The sequence below is a fragment of the Phaethon aethereus genome (assembly GCF_964289735.1).
Source record: "Phaethon aethereus genome assembly, chromosome: Z".
NCBI classification, from domain to species: Eukaryota; Metazoa; Chordata; class Aves; order Phaethontiformes; family Phaethontidae; genus Phaethon; species Phaethon aethereus.
The window spans coordinates 25,590,903-25,616,087 of NC_138577.1; the positions used below are offsets into that span (position 1 = coordinate 25,590,903).

Sequence of the window (25,185 nt, forward strand, 5' to 3'; positions counted from 1 at the left end):
TTTATCAGTTTTTATCGTGACTTTATGGTCTCGTACTGTAAGAAGTTATACATTTCTATTTATAAATATCATGTTTCATGGTAATTTTCATAGAGGGAGAATGTTCATTAAATTAATTATCAGCTTTAATTTCGTTCTTTTGCTATATCCTCATCTACAAGCATGATGGTATGATTTGCTCCACTTTGTTCATATATATTCACATTTTAAATCAATATTCATAATCCAATCTTACAGGTAGGAAGAAAAGCATTCTGTCCCATGACATATTCTGAATTTAGCATAATACAAGCTGCAAATAGTATTTCAGTCATGTGAATACATATAGTGCCTTACAGCCTATGTAGAAACAGGAGTGGCAATTCCTAAATTTTACACTCTAGATACCAATAGCGAACATTTTTCTTCCTAAGAATTCAGGTTAAAGTCCATAAATACTTACAAGAGATTAAGTACGGTAATGGGAGTTTCAATAAGCTTAAATATTTTATGTTCAATATACAAGAAAAACTATATTGGAAAAAATTGGGATCATAGAGATTAATATCCAGTGGCTTTGGTAGTCTAGAAGCTAGTCATCATACAGGCAAGAACTGTTTAGTCTCTTGTTCTTTTACAGGACTTTAGCTAGAATTAGGTCATAATCTGTTTTGAAAAGACTTGGAAGAAAAAAACAGTGTTTGAATTTTGTGTTGCACTTCCAGTAACTAATACAGTTAGTTGTAATCTTCAGCTGTTTCTGCTGAAACACATCACGAGAACTGAGATTACATGAGGTAAATCAAAGTCTTCAAGAAAAGTGTGTAGCGTTACTTTCCATGTCTGATGTTTTCAAAAAAGTCTAAATTTACCAAAATCCTTCACAGTACTGCTAGGCCTGTGTGGAGTCCTGTATTATTTATAACATGCCAGCAATTAAAAGATAAGAAAGCAGGCGGTTGGCTTGCTGTTATTCAACAAATGGAAAAGTCTGGCATCCACTCTTGGGTCATGTGCTTAAAGTTATGAGTGTATTTTATAGGAATACACATTATGGTAAGCAACATGGAAGTTAATTCCAAGGCAATTTTTGTTTCAGATGATTTGAGTAAGAAGCTAAAGCCATTGGTTGAGGAAGAAAGGAAATTCATTCTAGATTTGAAGAAAAAGGAGTGTAAAGAAAGAAACTTTGCTTATGATGGAAGAATCAATGCATGGGATCTTCATTATTATATGAACAAAACAGAAGAGCTGAAGTACTCCATAGATCAAGAAAAGCTGAAGGAATACTTCCCAATTGAGGCTGTTACAGAAGGCTTACTGAGTATTTACCAGAAGCTGCTGGGACTTGTATTTGAGCAAGTAGAAAGTGCTCACGTTTGGCATGACAGCGTTAGTCTTTATACTGTAAAGGACAATTCAACAGGAGAAATGTTAGGGCAGTTCTATTTGGACCTTTACCCCAGGTAATTTTGACTTAGTGTTTTACTTATGTTTTTAAAATGGAATTGGTCTTAGTGCATTGCTGGTATGGTTGAAATTAAATGCATTTGGAAGTAAATATTTGTCCCACTGGCAAGAATATTATTGTGTTCATTAAGTTGTCCTCTGGACTGTTTTCAGATTGTTTACTTTTTTTTTTCAGTACTACCCATGTTTCTTGCTTCTGTTTGGTTTACGAAGCACTACTACTTTGTTAATTTTCTGTAATATTGCTCTCTAATCAATTGTCCATAATTTTTTACCTCTATGAACTTTTCTCCTTCCTAGCTGTAATACTGTGTTTTACTTTTCATTTATGTTGAACTTTTACTCCAGTCTGTTCAGATTAATTATATTCCTATCTGCCAAGTGTTCGTAGTTTCTCCCAGTTCATCTTTACACTTTATACATGTATTTTGTACCCTGTTGTCCAGACTGCTAAAGAAAGTGTCAAATAGATCAGGACCAAGAATAGATTCCTGTTGAGCACACCGTGAAATGTACTTCCATGTTGATCTCTGTAACTGTCCAGCTAAACTAGACTGATTTGACAGGATTTATTCTGAGCTAGTCCTTTTTCCTCGTTTATCCCTGATTGTTTGTTGGGGTTAAGAAAAATTAGTCAATACTGTAGTACCTAAATTTTCTTTTTAAGATAGGCACGTGTTATCTCTTTCACCTGTTTGCCTGCTCCCCCCCTCAGTGAATTACTGAGGCTATTTGTTAGTAAGACTATTGTGACTTAACTTACCCAGTTAGCTACTCAGCTTTAGGGCAAAAAATTTCAAAATAATTTTTCTTCGAACTTTTGGATCACACTGAAAATGCAGTAAACGGTATTCTTTTGTCTGCTGAAATGAAAGAAAAAAATACTGCTTCAGAGGGCAGAACCCAGTCCTTCCTGTTACAGTGGCAGTTTAAAGTAGAATTGACATATGAAGTATATGTACTTTCAGTATTTGAGGAAAAAATCAGGTGCTTGTAAATGTTGCTGTGAATTTTAAACTGATGCAATTTAAGTACTGGGTTTTTCACCCCTTGTGCTATTAACAGGATCTTAAACTTAGTGAGTCTTAGAAGTCATGAAAAGGTGTAATTTCTTTGTGTAAAGCTTTAAAGAGACATTGACTGTCCCTGTTCTTGAATAGGCTTTGCCATTCTGGTGAGCAGGCTTGTGGTTTGAAGATAGTGTCTGATATATTTTCTCATACAGAGAGGGAAAGTATGGGCATGCAGCATGCTTTGGTCTCCAGCCCGGTTGTCTTCTCTCTGATGGCAGCAGAATGATGTCTGTAGCTGCTCTGGTAACCAATTTCACAAAACCGGCATCAGATCGCCCATCATTGCTGCAACATGATGAAGTAAAGACTTACTTCCATGAATTTGGTCATGTAATGCATCAGATATGCGCACAGGTTGGTGATGTTTCAATTCCAGTGTAAGACATACTTCTTTCTCCACTGTCTCAAAGCAAGGTGTAAGTCTATATTGTTGGTTTCCAATTTTAGTAAAGTACGTATGCAGTTTTTTGGTTATTTTTTTAAGTGACAGGTGGAAGGGGCTGTTTTTAATTTTTATTTAAAACTACAGCAATTAATACACCTTCTTACGAAAAACATTTTCATAGGAACATGTACATTTGCATTTGCACCTTACAGGTAGCTGTGACAGGTGACTAGATCCATGTGTAAGGTGAAGAATGTGCTCAGTGGTGGCTTCTGTTACAGCTGTCAGAGGGTTTTTTATTACTTCTAGTGGCATGGTAGCTCTTAGAAACAAAAAAAGGTTTCTGTACCTAGGAATACAAATGATTTATGAATCCAGATCACCTCCAGCATTTTGGCATTTAGCACTCTTGACATCAAAAGCATAAAACAGGTCTTGCCTATCTAATGGTCAGGGTTCTCACAGTGACCAGAAAGAACTGAAGCTAGTTCACAGATTTTGCATCAAGATATCAATAAAGTTATAAAGTTGCTGCTTCATTTTTGCTTACATGTAAAATTGATTCTGCCAGATGATAAATTTATTATTGGCCTAATTAAATTTTATGTTTCAGAGAAAGACACATCTCCATATTCAGCCACCAAAAAATTTGCATAATTACAAATCCAGACTTCATGTGGCACTGCTTTTGTTTTCATTATAAACAACCACCACATAATAAAATCAGAGAAATATGATACATTGGATTTTAATTCTTGACCTTGATCCTAGAGACTAGGGCTGCAGAGTAAAGAAACAAAGTCATATAAATACAGACATTAAATCTAGAATTAAACAAATGACATTCAAGCAAACTTCAGAACAAGTAGCTGGACTTGCTTAGATACTTTTGTATCATGGTGAAGGTACAAATATAACGATTATTTGATTATCTGCACCCCAAGACAGGTGTTTCTGAGCTCAAAAAATGAGAAATAAAACCTGTTCTTTCTTTTAAACTACCTAGAAGGTATTTATAAATCAGACACAGTCAGCACTGGTACAAAATTGACCGCAACATTTTGATAAACAATGAGGATGTGCCTGGGTGCTGCAGAGGCCCTTCTGGGCAGCCCAAGCCAACAATTCCAATGCTTATGTATTTCACTTGCTGTGGAATTGCACACAGGTTAGGGAGGACTGCTTTCCAGCTGTCTCTCCCGCTGCTGAGATGGTTTCTGTGTGCATAGCTACTGTGCTTACTGCTGTTGTATTTCATGTAAATTGTTATTTGCACACCTGCAAATAACTTGTTAGTCCCATGTAAGAACATCCTGTCCTCTGGGATTTGTGTGTGCGAAGCACTATCTTGTTTCATATGATGACTTGCTTAAGCATGTTAAAACTTGGTATTTAAAGGATATGCAGGGATCGGACTGAGTGGGAATCTATGAGCTCTGGTGAGTCTCTGAAAGGTCAGCTGTTGGACACTGATACTCCTTGTAATGTACTGCAGGCCTGCTGGGAAGTGAGCTATTAGAGCAGGGAGGGGATCTGTTTATTCCATAAGGGAAGGAGAACTATTCAACTACCTTGATCCAAACATCTTAATATTTTTTGTAAGCATGGTGCACTTATGTATGGGTAAATGAGGATATCTAGAGGCCAACAAACTGCACTCCTTTTGCCTTTTGCTTTAGTCACTTCTGCCACCATTTCTTCCCAGCTGATGCTTCCTAGCTTTTCTTCATAGATGCTATTCAGCAAGTACAGTAAGAAGGGCCAGCCTGTTACAACTATGGATTTGAGTAATCCACAAGTGTAAATGAAGGCAAATGCTTTTCTTCATTGCTGCTGTTCATCTGAAGACATGAAAGGAAGTTACATGCACGTGACATAGCTGCCAGTTCAATGTATGTCGTATATTATACATACCTTTTTTTTTTTTTTTGTAATCCTGCAAGAAAGTTGGTTCAAAAGCCAGTACTCCTGTGGGCATCTGTTCCCTGATGGAGCATGGAACCTGAGAATATCTGTAGCTCTTAGAGCGTTTGGGAAACTGAAAACTCTCTTTTTCGTTTAGCCTGTGAAATGTTTTATCAGAATGTCGCTGAGAAGGGAAGAACAATAAAATTGGGTTGGTAGGAGAAGGGAGCCGTATTACAGGACAAGTGTGGAGTGAGACCAAATAATTTCTGTTGGTATTTGAACAGTTGTCTTTCAAAAGTGACTGTTTCTTTTTAGAAATATTTTGGGTTGGAATATATTTTAATGAAGATTTTTAACTGCACAAAATGTTTCTTCAAAATTAGTATCTGGGGACGGAGCTTTTTAAACATGAAGTGATTGAAGAGGCTGAAGTAAAAAATAAAAAGATCTAATGTGCTTGGCTTTCAGAAGGAAGATTCTTCTATCAGTGATTGAGTGTCAGATTTGGAGACCTTACATGGATAAAGTTGCTAGGATTAATTTATTTCAGTGATGTATTACTGGCTCAAAAAATTGTGCAATACGTTAACTACATGCATTATGAATTTAGACAGGACAAAACTTAATATGATAAGTTGGTCAAGTAAAATCTTTGAATCAGTGCGATGAGACTAATACAACAAACTATTTTCTAAGTGTATAATTGGAGTTTGTTATTTTACTTTGCGGTAATATAACAAAATTTTATAACAGTTTACAAATTATATCACTGTTGTAAGACAGCATGGAAACACTCGTATTGCTTCATAAGCTAAAAGGTAAAAATCAATAATATTAAGAAAACTGAAGTACTGTTTCACACCAGTGGAGAGTGCAGTAAATACCTACTGAGTAATCTATTTTGTTGCTTGGCATTGGTCTTATATTTGAATTTTTGCCCTCCTTTCTTTAAAATTAATTTTTAAAATTATTATTATTGACCTGTTCAAATTATTCCTTTTGCTGTCATTAACACTGAAAATTTGGCATCTGAAAGTTTATATTCTGCTAGAAATCCTGGCTTCTATTTTCATTTAATACAATGGCTTTTCCTTTTAGACTGATTTTGCTAGGTTTAGTGGAACGAATGTGGAAACAGACTTTGTAGAGGTACCTTCACAGATGTTTGAGAACTGGGTGTGGGAAAAAGAACCACTACAGCAAATGTCAAGACATTATAAAGATGAAAGCCATGTTGCAGACACTCTCCTTGAGAAACTTGCTGCCTCTAGACTGGCTAATACAGGTATCTCCCTCCCCTCTATATATAAAAATATATCATTAAAATATTGGTGGGAAACATTAAAGACAAACATAACAACCATATTACATTTATTCTGTGTGTACAGTTATCACTGTCTTCCTGGGTTTATTTGCGTAGGTACCACCATTAGTAAAGGCTATGATGACATATACCACCATTTGCAGGAATAGTAGCAGCTCTGATTTTCCAGGATACCTACAGGACTAAAATACTTTTGCATTCCTCTCCATGTGACTTTTTTTACCTACCTACTTTGCTCATTTAAAATTGGGGATGGGGGAAAGGTCGTGGGTTTTCTATTGTTTTGTTGTTGTTTTTTTCTGGTAGCCTAGGGCAGGTAATGTGCAGGTACTATGCAGGTATACAGGATCAGATTTTCTACATGTATCATTTACACTTGATTTGCACATGACACTTGACAGACATAAAAGTTGATTGAAATTTACAGACAGAAGTTGCATATCCCAGACAGAAGTGGTGTAGCCCTGCATTGCTCAAACAGCCTCTTAACTTCTTAATTCAGAACCTTAAGTTCATGTTCTCTGCCTTCCCAGAAGATATATTGCCTTCCCAAACTAGGGTCCCAATTCTCTTCTCCTTCCATGTCTTGTACCATCTTACATGGATCTTCAAATCAAGATTGTAATCTCATGTCATTACCTATGATCTCATTGTTATTCTGTCACTCTCACCCCTCTGTCCCTGTAATCAGGACTCTCCCAATATCATAGTCTTACCCATTTATGGTACAATTTGTCATTAAGCTACTGCTGTTTAATTCATACTGCTTCCCTACCCTGAACAAGAAGTCCCTGTCCTTCTGGCTTGTACATAAGCATTTTTTCTGAGTAAAGATTGGTATCTTGCACCTTCTTCAAAAAAAGCCTACACCAGCTGCAGCAGCAGTTCTTGCTCTTCTTGGAAGAGTCTTAGGTTAGATATACTTACTGTCATCTGTGCAAGCCCTGAATGAAATGTTATACTGAAAGTGAAGACAGCTGAAAACAATTTTCAATATTGAAATTTGCTTTTAAAATATCTGCTTTATTTTGGTTTTGATCTGTGAAGAAAGTAATATTTGAAAAGGTGGAGCTTATAATGACAATTCTTTTATAAAAATATGCCTCTCAACTTTCTATAACTGAAGCAATTCAGCTGGAAATTACATAACTCCCCGTTTCTTCCATAGTTAAAATTCTAATAATTTAGGATGCATGTTGAGATCTCTGAACGAAAGGTGCTAAAGAAACTCCAGCTACTTTGATGATAGCTAATTAAATGTTCTTAACCCAATTAGGCCTTTTAACTCTCCGTCAGATTGTTTTGAGCAAAGTTGACCAGGCACTGCATACAAAGCCATCTGTTGACCCAGCAGATGAATATGCCAAGTACTGTATGGAGGTTCTAGGAATTCCTGCCACCCCAGGTATGTCAGTATAAAGCTTTTATACAGCATGTCTAAATGGTTTGATTAAACATGCCTTTCTTTCCCAATAATGCTTGGCATACAAAAAACCCCTAGCTGTTGTTTATGAAAGAATTTGTGAAGCTGAAATAATTGCTTTCAAATTTGGGGTGATCTTAATGATCTCTTCTGAAGGAAGATGAAGGTAAATATAAACCTTAAAGTTTTGCAGGTTATATTTTAGAGTAGCACGGTACGAATATCACTTTAGATGTTCTGTCACATCTGTATTGGATGTTTTTGACACTGAGTTTCCTTTGTAGCCAACAGAACATGGCCAATACTTTACAGGCATAGTCAGACCCTTTGTGTTAGAAGTTTCAAAGTAGTTGGAACAAATTCCTTATCAATTTATTCTCCAAGTTGATATACTCTATACGTCGAAGAAACAACTGCCTCTGATTTAAATAAATTAATGTTAATCTACTTTTCAAGGAACAAACATGCCAGCTACTTTTGGACATCTGGCAGGTGGTTATGATGGTCAGTACTATGGATACCTGTGGAGTGAAGTGTTTTCCATGGACATTTTTTATAGCTGCTTTAAGGAAGAAGGAATAATGAATCCAAAGGTAGGTGATGAATACTTTTTTACGAGAGACTTTTGTTGCACTTTGTCTCTGAAACCACATTTATTACAATCATGATCCACAGGTGTAACATCTCAAGTGCTGCTTCTGTACCTGTCCAGTTCAAATCAACCAAAAAAAGGTATATAAATACCTTGGTTACTTTAGCAAGATATCTTAAAATTTCGAAGAACACTTGGATTTTAATACAATTCTTAAATAGTCATATATTTAATACTAAGTTATGACACTTTCAAGACATGGTGCCGCATTGATTAATGCCCTTATCTTTAATTTTAGACTGAAAAAACATATTCCTCCATTGAAAGAGAAGATACGTGTTCTTCTGCTGTGAAAGCTGTATGATAATGGTGCTCTATTTCCATTAATAGTACCTCAAGTATGTGGTACTTCTTTGTAGTTATTATTTAGAAAACTGAATTTATTTTGAGCTTTCTCTTTCACAGTATAGCATAACTCACAAATACTTTCCTCTTTAGTTTTTCTCCCAAGAGGCTTTTGAAGTTCCAATCATTGACAAGTTCCAGATTTACTGGGCTGTTTTTTCCCTTGTGTAATTCTCCACCCTCTTCTGCCTCCAGCAGAAAGAAAAGATAGTTAGTGATACGGCTAGTAGTCTTGCCAATTCTGGCAACCTTTTTTATTTTTCAGAGATTACAGTATTAGAGTTGTGAGTTGAGGTGCTGTGTTCTATCATGGGAAAGACCTTTCAGTTTTCCTGATCCTCTTATCTGTCTTCTGGATTCAGCAGCCAGCACAAGTTCTTCCCTTCAGTAAATATATACAAGAGGGAAGTAAAGGAGAGAGTAGAAAGTATTTGACTTTCCTGTTCCTCTCCTGGAATTTGCCTTCATTCCTCCTCTTCCTTATCACAGCAACCAGAACTTCTAGAGCTGTCCTTCCGTCTAAAGGGTGGAGAAAGAAAACAAGATTCAACTTTGACCTGGACAAAGAAAGGAGTCCAGAGAGGAGATGGGGGTAGGGGCTAAAAAACTTGAGGCAGTGGTTAGGCCAATGAAACCCAAAAGGGCTTTTATGAAGAAAAGCAGCAAACTGAATAGTTTGAGGTGATTGAAAGTTTTGGGGGTCAAGATTGATTTTTAAGTGCTAGGGATTCATGACAGGTACATGTGAGAATAAGCACTCCTGCTTATTCAGTGGGAATGCTGTCACTCATAAGAGCAGGAGAGAAGAAATGGCAAATTAAATGAGAGAATAAAATATTTTTTTAATAGAATGTTGTTCATATGGATCTTAAAAATTACATTTGGGGAGGGGTCAGACTTACTGGGTTTTTTTAACTGTTTGCAATTTGGAGAGATGGATAAGGGTGCTGGTGCCAGACTTGTGGGACTTTGTGTCAGTTCTCTGTTCTGACACACACAGACACCCCTTCAGCGTCATCACAGACCTTTTTTCTGTTAGCTTTACTCCCTACTCTCAAAATTCTTTTCTGGTGATTGTATAGCCAAAACCCTAAACCATAGTTTTCCAGAATTGCTCTGTGACCTTTGCTTCTCCTGAGGGATGAAAGTGCCTTTTATTTGGATTTTTTGGTGGGGATTTTTGTTTTCTTTGCCTGTGTATGGGAGGCTTTGAGAATAATTTATTTATGCTAGGAATGAATGTTTGGTATGGTTCAGCTACAAGGAAACTAGTGAAAAACTAGGCTTTTAATGTGAAGCCTGCTATCCAGGCTAAGAAGTGAGGAAGAAAAATTATTAGGTGTGTGTGTCACTCACTCTGTAGCATATGTGTGTGCACACACTTTGCACACTTTTTTTCAGGGGTAACTCTGTAGAGATTTTCCCTCCCTCTTCAGAGCAATGCTATCTCTTCAGATTGGTTCTACTTCAACTCGTTTTCCTTATTGGCATTCCATGTATAGTTCCACAGGATGGGACAAACAAATCTTTTATAAACAAACACTAGACACTGGTATGATTTTTGTAGTTACTCATATTGCATTGTGTCCAGACTTAGACTAGTCTTCAGCCCAGCATGAAAGGAAAACAGTTATGATATTATGACTAGGGTTTTTAGAAATTTGGCTTACCTCTTCCTGTTAGAATAAAACCTTACTTCCTGTTTTGAGCAACAGTTATAGAAACTAGTTTCAGAGACTGTATAAAAATTCTTCAGCAAACACTTAACTTTAACTTCATTGGTTGACACACTCCTTAGTTCTTGCATGTTACCTGAAATAACCTCTGGTCTCCATAGAACTGAGCAATGTGCTGGCTCTGGAGCAAAGACTCAAATCTACTCAAATAACACTTTTGAACTACAGGGAACAATGTCTTCATTTGCTGCTGATGTTCAGGAAACTAACACAAATAGTGAAGTATAAGTAATGCTTCAGTGAATTTTTTTTTTTTTTTTTGCATTTTAGTTTTTTCAATGCAATTGGTAATGCAATTAAGTCATGGAATTCCATAAATTAAAAAGACCTATGCTTGGTTTTGCAGTGCAGCTATCGGGAAGCAGTGTAGTCCTGTTATCTCATAGCTTTGACATGTGGGGGAAGTATATATGTGTCCCTACAGTGACTAAAAGGAAGAACATTGTTTTCTTCAATATCGGAAGCATCTGGGACATATACATGCAAAATAATATTTTCTCATTGATAGTCATGTCTCAGAAGCCCAGAATTCTCCAGATATGTTCTTTAAAATATGACCTCTTGTTAAGAAAGTCCTCATTACTTACTGTTGTCTCAGAAGCTTGGTTCATTCCTTTTAAAAGAATCCATTCCTTCTGAAGTAATAAAGTTTCTTCCTGAAAAGAAAACCTGAGTTAAGTCTCTGTTCCTTTAAGATAATTTAATAGGGGAGTTAGGTGTGTTTGTGTATATTACAAATACTAGTATGCATATAATACATGTAGATCTGCAGTGTCGTTCCTCAATGCTTTATCTATTTATCTCTGAACTATCATCTCTGTTCTCCAAACAGATTAAAGAGAAATCATTAATTAAGAGAGAATGGATGTTAGGTTCCCTTCTCCTGCCAGACAGTCATGGGGATAATCCATTACTGAATAGTGTATGGAAACTGTGCACATGTTGTGCTTTGTAGAATGTCTTCCAGATGAGTTTTGAAACAACAAGAAAAAGGATTTCTTTGAGAATAGGTTGAATTTCTGCTCTTTTGAGTTCTTCCAGCAGATCTAAATTATACTTGTGGCATATCCTGATTTGGTATCTGGAAGGAGGGAAGGTGTTTAATCATGACTAGATTTTTGATTACGCAACAAATACAGAAAAGAGGCAGTTTGCAAGATAAGAAATATTAACATTCTGCTTTACCTTTCATTAGGCTGGGATGAAATACAGAAACCTCATTTTGAAGCCTGGAGGATCTTTGGATGGGATGGATATGCTACAAAATTTCTTGGAGCGTAAACCAAGCCAGAGAGCTTTTCTATTGAGTAAGGGATTATGTGTTCAGTAAAATTAGGATTCCTTTGTGATGGCATATAAGTACAGAATGAGCTGGAAATGTCAGTGTATTTCACATCTTAACTATGTATCACTCTAGGAAAATTGAGTCCTTTTTGGTGATTTTTTTAAAATTGTATAAATAAAAATGTGATTTTAAAAAAATTGCATAGGACTACAAAATTCAACACATCAGGGGAATAAAAAAATCAGAGATGTGCAGAACCTAAGGAATTTGGATGGTAACTTTTTTGAATTGTTATGAAATACTACTAATCAGTATGAGGAGTTGACGCCATGTTTCTCATTTAATGGATGCACTTAAACTATGTCTTGTGAATGAACTTTAAAACTGGAGGGGACGGTTTTTAATTAATATGGTTTTAAAACTGGAGGACACTACCAGCAATAAAAGAGACAGATTCATTCTTATTTTGTATTCTTTGATTGTATTGATGGCTCACAAATGTTTTTGATGGAGAAGTATTTGATTTCATCATGGTTTGGGTTCAATCTAGCTTCTTGACAAATGTCAAGGCTGAGAACCTGCCCCAGATACGTTTTACAGGAGAGACACTTGTGTGATACTTTTAGACTTCATTCTGATGCAAGCTAAATTCTTGTATTATTTCTAAACTTACGCAGTATAACTAAAAAGAAAAAAAAAAAACCTACCATTTGAACTACCATTTTCTTCCCTTCTTTGAGGAAAAACAGCAAAAAATCTGACCTTGGCAGTTATTCCACCTGTTATTTTAAAAAAAGTTATTTTTCTTTCTTGTTGATGATCACAAATCAGGTCTTTGTTTTCCAAATTATATCAACACTGGCACTGAAAAGTTACACTTGAGCAATTATAATGGTTTCAGTTGGTTTGTGAAGTATTTTGAGATACATGGAAGGAAGGGAAGAAGATGTCCCTGGTGAGAATGGTAAAAGTCAGTCCAAGATTCTACTATTCCTTTCCAGTGTGGCAGGCACAGGTGCTACAAAAAAGCTTCATAGATTTAATGATTTCAGCTGTGGGAGTGTGAGAATAATCAAGGAATTATTTTGCAGCTTTTCTGCAAGATCAGGAAAGATGAGTCTTACAAGCCAACTCTACGTCATAAAAATAAAACTGTTAATCCAAGAGCACTTTTCTTGTTGTTAGACGTCATACATTACTTTGGTTTTGGTATTGCAACATGTATATGAACAAGCTTTAATTTTGTTTACTAGCTAATGTATTTTAGACATTGGAACCATAGCTCTAAACATAGTTGGTATTTTTATGTGTTTCTTCAACTACAAAATAAGAAAATGTGCCTGGTCAACTCAAAAGACTTCCTCTTTTTCTAGCAAAAGAAAACTGAAAGCAGTTACTTTGGGTCAAATCTATGTGTTGCAGGGGGAAAAAACCAGAACTGTGAATGTTCAGTTGAAACTTTTTTTCTGTGTATTTTTTTTTAAAGCCTTTAAACTGGGGAGGGGGGAAAGGAGCTTACCAGGTTTCTGAAATGGAAAATTTGACAGGACTTATTTTTGAACCACACTAGTTGCAGATGTGAGGAAACATAAATATTTGTAGCCAAAACATATTAACTATGTAGTCTTACCAGAGCACATAATTAAGTCAATTCTAACTCTCATAGTCAGTTATGGTTTTAGACCCCTGTTCTGCTGGGTCATGAAAATGTGATACAGGAAAATCACATATATGAGAACATCTTGAATGGTATTCAGAACAGCTATAAAGGAAAGCTAAGGAAACTGATGGATGCAAGATTATCCTAAAACCTGTGAATTTTGCCTAGATTAGTTTCCTTTGCATTCTGACTGGATTTGGAAGTGGCTTGCTTTCTTCTTAAAAGTGTTCAAATTCTTGTGATCCTATCTTACCAAAGGTTTTTTCCTTTCACACTGTAATGATAGCTCAAATTAACTAAAATGTTGTAAATCATAAAGCGATACCTGCCAAAAATGAATCTGCAAATCTAGGCAAAGGAAGCTTTATTAAGAGGCAAAATGCAGTTTTTATTTTACAGCTGGTTGGGCAGATTTCCACATGAGGGAGACTTTTCTCTGCATAAACTAGCAATCTCAGATCAAGGTAGATAATTGCAAATGTAATAATTATAAACAAAAATGTGATGATAAAAAATTATGTGATTATTTGAAAGTTAGATTTAGGACAGTAGTGATGCTAATGATGATAATTTGACTTGTGTATTTTCCCGTTCTTTAGAGTGTGTATGTTACACATTATATGGTAACTAAGATACTAAAGTGCAGGACAATGTCTGCTGTTACATGTATGTGAAAATGCCTACATGATTGTAGAGTTATGTTAGCATCAGCTAGATATCCAGGTGTGTAGGGAGGAGAAAAACTTAAATCACATTGTGACCACAAATGAAAGTGTTATTTTCTATACCTGTCCCAAAGAATACGATTTTTTTGTAATTTGTTTTTGTAGAAGCCAATTCCCTCAGTCTGCATCTGCCAATAATTAAGGCAGATCATCTTATGGCTAAAAGTGCACTCAACACAGAAGGCTAATGGGTATGTTCTAAAGTGCTTTTGAAACATCTCAATGTGGTAACATATCAAACTTGTCTGCTAATTTTTATATTGACTTCTTGGAGCCTTCTGTATCAAATTCATGTTCACATTGCTTATTGTAAAGACCTGATCTTGGAACGGCAAAGATAACCTGGAGAAACACATCCTTCTAGTTTTGCAGCTTTCTATCATAGGAATGAAACTTTGTCTGTATAGGAAACAACTTATTCTGACATGATTCCAAAGCTGTGACATAAAGTCCCCCAAGAAAACAGGGAACACTTCTGTTTTGGAAACAGGAGTTAATTGCCTTGACATTGCACAGAAACAGTCACATATATTCAAACATGCCAAGAGGTAGGTATCTGGCAAAATCCAGCCTATTTGAGAGTTGCTGGGCCCATGGTTCCACTGAATTAAATTTCAAAATGCTGAAAGCCTGTGTTTACTCCAACCCAACTTCAACTATTCACTGTAATAAATAAAGTAACTTGTAATCTTAGTCTGTAACAAACAGCTCCCTTTCCAAATTAGTAATGTATCTTTTTAGAATTTCATTGTATTTAGGATTATATTTTTGTCTGTCAGAAATTCAAAGTGGACTTTGGCTGGCTTCACAACAAAATCTTCAAATGAAAGAGAAAGCATAAAGCGGGAGACTTGGGAGAGAGTGGTGGTAACCACTCAGGAAGTGGATAACAGGCAATGGCTTTCTCATTCTGCTGCTTCACTGCAAAAGATAGAATGGGTTGGCCATGCAACTGGGTCACCAGATGGCTAGGTGATGGCCTCAGCAGCTGCTGCTAGTTGTTTGACATAGGTCCAGCGTATAGGCTGTCTCTGGATTGCTTGCAAGTCATAGGATGAAACCTAAATGGTAAAAGGAGTTTGAAGAAAAAGGTTAGGCTTTGCTCTCTGAGCTGAAGAAGGATCTGAAGAAAAAATTTATACTTCACTTTCTGAGCTGTGGGGGATAGCGGTTGTTACGCTGGCTTAAGAAAGAGAGATTAAGATGTAGAGAGTCCGTGTTTGTAGAGATAGGTGGAGTATTGACTGTCACTTGAGCTTCTAATACTACTATAGTTGGTTTTCCTACACAAATAGTTCTATGTTGTTATTAATATAACAACATTGCAGAAAAAAAACTTCCCCATTTTAATCAGTAATTAGTGTCAGTCAACTGCTGACCTTGTTTGACAAACAACTTTTTAAACCTTGTTTTGACAGATAATCAGGGAGCAACCAATTCTAATGGCTGTAGTCATTTGGTATGGGAGAGTAGAATTACTGCAACAGGAAGTGAATCACAAGGTCAAGATCTCAGCTTCCTCTCTGAAAAATGAAACAATTTCTAAATATTTTCAAAGTTAGTGGGAGGTAGTTTAGTTAAACGGAGACTCCTTGAAGGGGTTTTGCAGAAGTGTAGAGCTGGTTGCATAGCAAGTGGTTACTGACAGGGATTACAGCCACTAGACATCAGGAGGTTACGTGGTAGCCCGAGTCAAAGGAAAGCAGTAGGTGGAAGGATGAAGTTGGAAAAGGGTGTTTTGACAATAATTGTAGAAGGGTTGGAGTGGATGTCAGAGGCAACTAGCAGGAAAAGGACAGTGACTTAATGCATACTGATTCATGAAAGGCTACAGAATGCTTTTCATTGTTTTATGAATTAGTAACAAGACATGCTTGTCTATGAATAGTTTTATATTTTTATTTGCATGCTAAAGGACATGAGATTATGCACCAGCTTGTTGCTTGAATATTTGTGCTTCTTCCTGACATCTGGAGATTTTGTTTCATCACTATTTTCTTCATGAATATATTTTAAATAATAGTTTCCCATGGTGGAAGGAAAATGTATGATGTTATTGGGGGAGATTCACTTTGTGAGGCCTATGCTGGAAATCATCATTAGCCATTGTAAAAAGTGTAGATGATAAAAAGACATGGTACCAAACAACGATCAATCTATTTTAATCCTAATTAGGATAGATAGATAAAGACAAATTAATTCAATGAATTGGAAGTTAGTGGTTGCCTAGAAACCAATAATCATGACCTAATTTTGTTCGTTATTGATTAACAGAGGATATACTCAACCAATACTTGCTTGCACTATACTCCTGATGAATTATAATGGTTGAAGATATCAGTCCTAAGAGAACCAATAAGTAAAATTATTGGAATAAAAATTGTGAATGAGAAGTGGTGTGTCTTTAAAATTCAATTGTCCAAAATCCCACAATTTCACAACTTAAAAATTTTGGAGAACAATTCTGACTAAGAACTAATCTGTTCACGAGTAAAAACAGCAATTTAAAAATAAAGAAAACAGAAGGGTGGGGGGGCAGGAGTAGGAAATAGTTATAAAATGAGGAATTGTAAAGCTAAAATTTATAAAAAAGGCTAAGACTGTCAAGCAAAAAAAAAACATGGATGAAAGGATTATAGCCAATAAGACGTATAACAATGTATTAAGAACTAATAAATCCCATTTGTGTTACAGACCCTTTAGTATATGGAAATGCTAATATTGCAAATGACAAAAAAAGACTATTTTTAATTACTGTTTCTCTTCTGCATTTAAAAAGAAGCAACATGATGTAATCATATCATATGAGAACAATGGGGTACTTTCCAGTCCATTCTTAAGCAAGGAGGATATTAAGCAACACCTACAAAGAATAAACATTTCTACATAAGTAGTATTGAATAACTTGCACTCTACAAACCTACAAGAGTTGGTGGTGGGGGATTTTTTTCCCAGTCCTGTTAAACTTTGGATATTGGGCATATGCCATTGTACTAGAACAGTGCTAATGAGTTCCAGTGTTCAAAAAGAGCAAATAGGTGACTATTGGTCACATAGCTTGAAATCTGTCTTCAGCAAAACAGTGGGAAAGAATAAATATGGTTCTGTTGCTGAAGATTTAGTGTAATTCATACAGTGCAAGTGGTTTTATGAAAAACAAGTTTTGTCAGATAAGCCTGAGCTAATGATTTATGGCCATTACAAGCCTGATGAAGGTGATTGTAGAGAGAGAGTGCTATGCAAGGGGTATTTGACGTAGTGTTGTATATTTTCATTTGAAATAACTCTGTAAGGTATCAATAGAGAATATGTAAAATGGATTAGGAACAGCTAGCTGTTCTCGGAGAGTACTTCTTGGTGTAGAATTACCATTGAACAGGCTACAGTGATCTAAGTGCTTCAGGGATCAGTAGAGGCCAGTAATATAAAATCACTGGTGATGAAATTTGTAAGCAAGTGATGAAAAAAAAAGTCAGACAGAATTCTTTGGATTGTTTGAAAGCTTTGGGCGTTCAGCCTAACAAATAACGTGTAACATTCCTGTAGTAACTAAAGATGTAGATTAAAACTACAGCTTGGTGGTCTGTATTCTAGAAAGTACTGACTTCTGAAAGTATCTAGAGGCTGATTAAAGTAGTCAGTTCAATATGAATTATTAGACTATAGCAAAAATGGTTAAGCAGTCTCATGATGTATGAGTCCAAGAATATTGCATAAGAGCAGTTTACTGATGCTATTTAAGTATACCATAGCAGTAAAATGGGCACAGCAATTGCATGCAATTTTGGTGTCCTCATTTGTAACTGGGGCTAGTAGAACTTGTTATTCTGAATAAACACAGGTGGTTCTGTATGTAGAATAGAGTTAAGCTGTGGAACTCCTTGCCAAGGATATTGTAGAGGTGATAGGTTTACATGGGTTCAAAATAAGACTCAACAAGTTCCAGTCTTAGGAGAGAAACCCATGGAATGTATTTAAATACATAAAACCCTTTTCATCCTCAAGAAGTCCTTGCAAAGTAGATGGTGGAGATCAGAAGAATGCTGAAGGAAATACCATATATGGCAGCCCTATTCATACTTCTTTTAGGCATCTGCTTTTAGCCACTGCTAGAGATGGGGTACTGTGTCAGATCAACCTGCTGCTTGATCCAGTATGGAAACTGGAGAAAGAGCAGAAGAGAACTGCCACAAAACTTATATTAGAGCTGGAGAGCTTTCAAAGGAAGACTTAAAAGCTTTATCTTTTCAGCTTACTAAAAAGAGAAAAAGATTCTGTGATGACTTAATTATAGTCTCTAGGTATTGCCATTACGTATTAAAGACTCTTTAGTAGAAGAATGTCAGCTGGAAGCTGAGGCCAGTCATTTCAAAGAGAAAATAACAGCACTTTTAACAGTGAAGGAGAATAACTATTGGGCCAAACTTCGCAGAAAATTGGTAGAGATGTCAATGCTTAATGACTTCAAGACAAGCGAAAACTCTTCTAGGGTATATGCTACGTACTTTTACTAATCGCAATGTCTTAGACATCATTCAGAGTAAGAGAGTGAAATGGAGTTGCTGGTGATACACAAATCAGATTGATTTCATGGGCCTTTTTCCCTTTAAAACTCTACAATTCCATAAACCTTATCTTAGCGAAAAAGTTTGTTGCATGTTTATGTAGGGCAGGGGTGTAAAACTACCCAAGGTAAATCACTGCCAAGGACATTTTGCTTTCTGAACCACTAATGGAAAGCAAAAGCAAGTGGAGAAAATACTTTTTAAAGTAAGCAAACACTTGAACCTGAAATAGTTTTCTTTAACTGTATAATTGTGAGATTTACAAGCTTTTGTAAGAAAACTGAGCAGACAAATGTTTTTCCACGTGACAGAGGATAAATTTATCCTTTGATTTCTGGTTAAGAAGGCAGTATTTTTCTCTGTACATAGAAACTGAGTATTCCTAAATTATTATTACAAATAGGATTTTTAACTATCCAAAGTTAGTTGTTTTTTCTTCATAGAGTTGTCCCCTTTGGATTTCCAGATTTCAGTTAGACTTTAACAGATGACTTCTTTTTGCAGACTGATACTTTCTGATTGGACTCACTATCGGGCCAAAACCCAATCCTGTCTCCCCCTCACACTCCCTTACCTTTCCATTAAAGTGTTGCTCCCTTAGGAATTTAGCCAACACATTAGCTGAGCTGTATGCTTTAAACTGGGGAGAAACACTTGCCAAAGAACTGAGCAATTTGTATTTCTTCTTATTCTTTTATTAAGCTCTATTTGCTAAGAACTGTTCATGGCTCAATATCCAAGAAAAGTAACAATAAAAATCTGGCAAGATATCAGAAGTCTAGTCAGATTTATACAACCATATAATGTGTAAAATGTTATGAATATTGTCAGTAATAGAAGGTTTTTACAAAGACTGATTGATTCTATACTCTAAACGTAAAAGAGTTTTGGCCTAAAAAAAGAGAAATGTCACAAAGCACACGTATATGGCCCATTGTGCTTTGTGAGGATGCACTGAGAGGAATGCATTTTAGTCACCTTGGTAATTTTCTAAAAGTGCATTTTTATATTTCAAGCCTAGTCAAGAAGTAAGAGAATTTTATCCTATTGAAAATTCAGAATCGGCTATCTGTAAACTATTAATGAATATAATGCAATTAAACTCAATAGCATGAATAGCATTTGCCCTTAGAATGCAATTTCATTATACAAATAAGCTCACATTCTCTGCAGGAAAGGAAACTCATCAGAAGTCAAAAGGTGTTGTAGATACATTGTCTGTATATATATTCACATTATGAATGAGCCAAGTATGCTTATACCTTACCTAGTACTACAGGGACAGGCTCATTCTCTTTCCTGTCAAGCATCGTAGAACCTGGGTAAGACCAGCAGTAGGCCCCTCCACAATTTTTAATGGAACTTAGTGAGCAAGGGAAAGATTGAGCAAGCACAAATCAGGCAAAACATACCTGAAGATCTTCTGATTTACTCGCAAATCACCATCTTTTTTCCTTAAGGTTTTCTGTGTGCACATTACCTCTGCTAGAGTCATTCAGCAGTACCCCTTAAACTGAGGGAGGAACTTCTGGTCTAGGATGGCTCTCATGAACTGAACCACATTTTTTTGGTGACCTAGTACTTCATAAAAGCATGGATTAAGTCTAAGGTGTCTGTCTTATCTCTCTCATTCCCTAAGGATGACACTGGGTTTGCTTGAGTTGTGATGGAAATTGCTTAAATCATGAACTGGTTTCATTTTAGCACTGCTGTCGTATCATCTGCTATCCAGTGCAGTAAGTTCTCAGTAGAGCTGTACCTTGGAACCTGTCTGCCATGAAGACAAAAAGGGAAGAGGTCTTCCTAAACGGTCTGTTCAGCCTGAATAGAAAGATAACGTGATGTCTGGGTTGGAATACAGTGGGTCAGGTTTTTTAGGAGAAAACTTAAGGGAGGTGATATAGTTGCTTAGGTAAAACATAAATTTGGTGACAAGGGTAAGCTTGCTGTGGTGGCGGAATGACATGTTACTAAAGTGGCTGTTCCCACAGAGGTGTGTGAAAACAAACTTCAGAACCCCTTATGAGGTAGGATCTGCAAAGAAAAAAAAACAGAACAAACCAACCAAAAGCCACCCTCACATGATCTTTACAGAATACTAGTAGTGATCACTGAGAAAACAGAGAACTGGGTAATGAATTCTAATGAAGCCCTTTTTCCATGTAATATTTACAGGGAAAGATTTATCTGCACAACCAGAGAAAAATCCAGTCAGTTTAGTCACATAACTGCGTCTCATGGACTTTCTCCTGGACAGAAACAGATATACTATAATCCATCCATATGTTTCAAGGAGAAAAAGTCAGTCTTAGATGGAAAATCCTACCCAGGTTCTACAAAAGCATATCTAAAGCCTGGGACAGAGTCTGGGCATTGCAAATTCTCAAATCATAATGACAATTGTCCAGGCTGAAACGGTGAGTGTTACATGTGCTATATCACATATTAGCATCTTCAGCTCCTCAAAATTAGAAGATAACAAGGACCTGAGGGGCAGATTGGTTCTGCAGCAGAAGGGATGCCGTTTCTTGTTGGTGTCCAAAGGTGATAGGGTCCCTGATCTTGAGAAAGTGACAAAGTAGCTTTGTGTTTTCAATTTTTTTTTTTTGCTTTGGACTGTCCACACCCAAAGCAGAGACTGAGACTGACAAAGAGACAATTCAAGCTTCTTTAAGTACTTTCTGGGCTGGAGAAGCTTTCGAAGGTGGAAATCCTACTTGCTCAATACACATATTTGATTAATATGGGCACAGTTCTGTAACGTAGTACATTGTTTGGCAAGCTGCAGGGGTGTGACTTCTTATGCCACTGTAGAATGATTTGCCAAATAAATCCCTAATATGTCTATTAGAGTAGCATTTGTTTAGTTATCAACAAAGTTCCTAAAATATTAAAAAAGGATATTGAAACTTCTTTATTATTATTGCTGGCCAATGTCTGTAACAAAAATGATGCCTCTTTAGATTATTTCCTCGTGATAACAAAGATGTTTCAGTTGCTGATGTAATTTTCCTGTTACTTAATTATGTGCAACATTAATTAAAATGGAAAATTGCATCGAAGGTGCAAAGATATTGCTGACCATTAAAAAGATGGCAGTTTTGGTTTTGTGCAGAAACATTGTGGTAAGAAGGTAGAATTCAACATGAAAGTAAAGGATAAGAAATTCAGGCAGCAGCAGAATTGGAGTTTTCAGAAGCAAAATTTTAGATGTTAAGGGAATAAATCCTTCAATCATTTCTACCATTGAGTGTCGCTCTTAGGATTTTATCCCAGACTTTAGCATCTAACTGGTATAATGATACCTGCTTTTGAGGCATTTTTATCTTCTGATTTAGACTAGTTATCCTGAAAGGAGAACTTTTGGCTGAGGAAAGTTGTTCAGTTTGTTACATAAAACAAATACTTTATTTGTAAAATACTGCTGTATGTCATACAAATAAAAATCAACAAGATGCCTAAAAAATAACAGAGACTTAATTTGCTTTTATAGACTTAATGAAAAAGAATTGCCTTAGTTTCAAAGAAAGTACGAGACAGTATCATTTTGTTCTTGACATTTAATTAATTTGGCTGTTGCACAGTTTCATCAATAATTGGATAATATCATGAGTTCAGGCCAGTGAATTCTGAAATGGTTCCTCCAGTATTTGAAAACTTTCTGTACATGACTTGCAAATTGATCCCTCAGTGTAAGCAACAGCACACCTTTGAATAATATATGATTCTTTTGATATGTCTTTAATGCATCTAAAAGAGCCTTCCGAATGGAGCGTAGGTTAAAGTAACATTTCATACTCACTTTTAATCAGATTGCCAGTAGAGAACCCAAATCTTCATAAATTGCAAATACAGGCTGAGCATGAAGGTTACAAGTTCCCCTCATGTCTTTTCGTAAGTAACTGGCTGTGCCTTTGTCTTCTGGTAGCAGTTATGCCTCTGTGAAGCCTCCTTACCTGTGTTGCGGCTACTTCCACCTTGAAATGTTTTTCATTTGTAAGTACTTTGTTCAGTCTGCTGGCAGAAACAGAGGGAGTGAATATAAATAACCACTTGACTTTTCCCCAGGAATGAAGTATAACTCTGGTGTGTGTAACCAGTATTTATTAACAGCATTTTATGGCTATTTTAATTACTTATGTCAGAATATAGGACCATGAATATGAATATTTTGTTTTACTTATTTCTAGTATTCTTTGAATTGCTTTTATGACACAGGATTAGTTAGAATCATAGAATCTTTAGTTTGGAAGGGACCTTTAAAGGTTATCTAGTCCAACGCCCCTGCAGTGAGCAGTTTTGGAACAAAAAACCTCCCTGACATGGAGAGAAATATTATCTGTTTCAGATCCGTTTCACGAGGACGCAGTGATTGAGTTACACTATGAAACACAGGGCATAAAGTACATTTTGTTTTTAATTATATATGCATAGTCCACTGAGAACATAAAGGAAATAATGAGATACTATCTAGATAATCTTTCCTACAACACTGATTTATGTGCAACAACGTACCGTAGCTCGCAATCTACAGTTTGTCTCTTAGATTTAAGATCTAGAAGAATGGTTCAGTCAGTCCCCTTTGCAGATTGTTCCTCCTGCATCAGCTTCAGGGAGCTCCCTCCCACCTCCTTATCTGCCGCCAGGAAATCGGTCACCGAGGGCACATGAGGGACAAGCTGCACTTCACAGTTCTGCTGGTGCGTCTTGCTGCAGCCTGAGCTGGCGCGCAGCTGTGACTATAGTCTATAATATAGAGCCTATAGCCTATAGGCAGCTAGCCTATTCTAAGCTGTGGGAGAGTCGAGCGTTTCAAGGGGTTTCGGAAATTTTTAGGTATATAACCACAGCACGTTTTTACTGAACTGCGTCTTCTATAGAGGTATATAACCCGAGTCAATGTAGGTGTGTCTTCATGAGAATGGCAAAAAGGACATATCAAAACGAAATTTTTCTCTGCCAAATTTCAAATCTTGCTTTAAAGCATGGATACCAGATGTTTTTAATTACTGCAATAATATGTATAATACCTGGCTTTGATTTCAGAAGCAGCCAGAAGAATGTAGCTGAAATTTTCCTCACCAAAACCAGCCTAGGGAGTATATTCAGCATGGGAGTTTCAGGTCAAACAATTATAGCTTGGCAAATTTAAAAGCAATTGAAAACAGCTTATTATAATAGGAAGTGTTGGGCAACCTAAATTGCAGGCTGGTCTATGAGTCCAAACTATAATATACCACATGTAGAAAGTAACTTGTAAGATGGTAGTTTATAAAATAGGTGGAGAAAGAGTTTCTTGGTATGATTTCTTAGAGTTGGTACTGGTTAAAATGTTTTAATATTTTGTATGTTGACATATATTTTTAATCGGAACTCTGCATTTCAATAACATGATTTTTTTTCTCAATGTTTATTTCATCAGATGTTTCTTGTATCGTTTACATTTTGGTCAACAAGTCCTGTAACTTGTTGAAAAATTCCCTAAGACTTTTCACTGAAGTATTAGTGGAAAAAATGATTTTTTTTGGTTGAGATGTTTACAGAAATATTCCTTTCCATAAAAAGCAGAGTTTTTATAGAATGGTCGGGTTTAGAGTTAAGTTTTACTCTAACATGCATAAGGTATGTTTTCAGGTGGCTGTTGTACGGAAATGGACCTTCAGCAGGGATTCACTGATACAGGCCTGCTAAAAGTCAGTGGGGCCGTGTTAAGTCAGCTGTCTAGTCAGCTTGCATTAACAGAATAAATGAACTGGGAGGATCATCAAATATTTAAATGTCTGTTAAGGTAACTCTCCGGTTAACTTTAAAACGATAAAATCCTGTGTTTTGTATAAGGAATAGATATACTTCAGCCATCATATTATTTTAACTGGTATGTCTTAGTACTACCTCTAGGTTCTGAAATAGACCTGAAATCTCACAACCTGGAAAGAGCTGAAAAGCAAAAGACTGAAAGACGTAGAGATGCTCTGTTTCAGTGAAGGCAGAATTACCAGTTACCGGTGAGAACAACCGTCGAGGAGGCAGCTCCTGCAAGTAAAATGGGCTGGGTAATCCACGTGGCTTCTCCTCTTATGTCCAACACTTGGAGGTGTGGATAAAAGAGTGTCAGGCTGATGGATGCAAATATAGATGTTGCACACTAAGACAGGAGCCAAGGGCAGGAAAGCAACTTGCCAAATCACAACAATGTGTACTTCATTGGAAGATGTGTTGAAACTAAAATTGGGATGACACTTGAGTGAGTGGTAATCATAGGACTAAACAGAAAGGTGACTGTAATCTTCAACTTCAAAGTTAATCCTTCCTTGATAGTGAAATCTGATATCCTAATGTTTTAACTTTTAAAAGCGGAAAGGAGAAAAGATATCACCAGGAGTATGAACTAGAGTAAATGAAATATTGGTAAGAAAACTGTATTTATAAACAGGATATAAATAAGAGATTGAGGTTAAAAATATTTATTGTTGTGGGAGGATGGAGGAAGGGAATACAGCTTTATTGAAACACTTGTTTTGTTTCCAGATATCTAATTAGATCTTTAATTTTATTTATCCTGGCATAATGTAATATATCCTTGTAACGTAACCCTTCTCCAGTTGTTCTAGGGGCACTGAATCATAACAGCTCTGGGTTGTCCAGTGTGTCTGAA

At 36.3% G+C, this 25,185-nt stretch overlaps 1 protein-coding gene across 1 annotated transcript in view; it reads left to right on the forward strand.

Moving 5' to 3' along the window:
- The window catches only part of NLN (neurolysin), a gene marked incomplete at both ends in the record, with an annotated part of 38,947 nt that extends 27,322 nt beyond the window's left edge, over window positions 1-11,625 (forward strand). Inside the window, 6 exons of the mRNA XM_082013206.1 lie at window positions 1,079-1,445; window positions 2,675-2,876; window positions 5,914-6,100; window positions 7,416-7,544; window positions 8,019-8,155; window positions 11,491-11,625. Of these exons, the coding sequence (XP_081869332.1) occupies window positions 1,079-1,445; window positions 2,675-2,876; window positions 5,914-6,100; window positions 7,416-7,544; window positions 8,019-8,155; window positions 11,491-11,625 (1,157 nt within the window). The remainder of the gene's footprint in view (window positions 1-1,078; window positions 1,446-2,674; window positions 2,877-5,913; window positions 6,101-7,415; window positions 7,545-8,018; window positions 8,156-11,490) is intronic.
- Window positions 11,626-25,185: the final 13,560 nt, after the last annotated feature.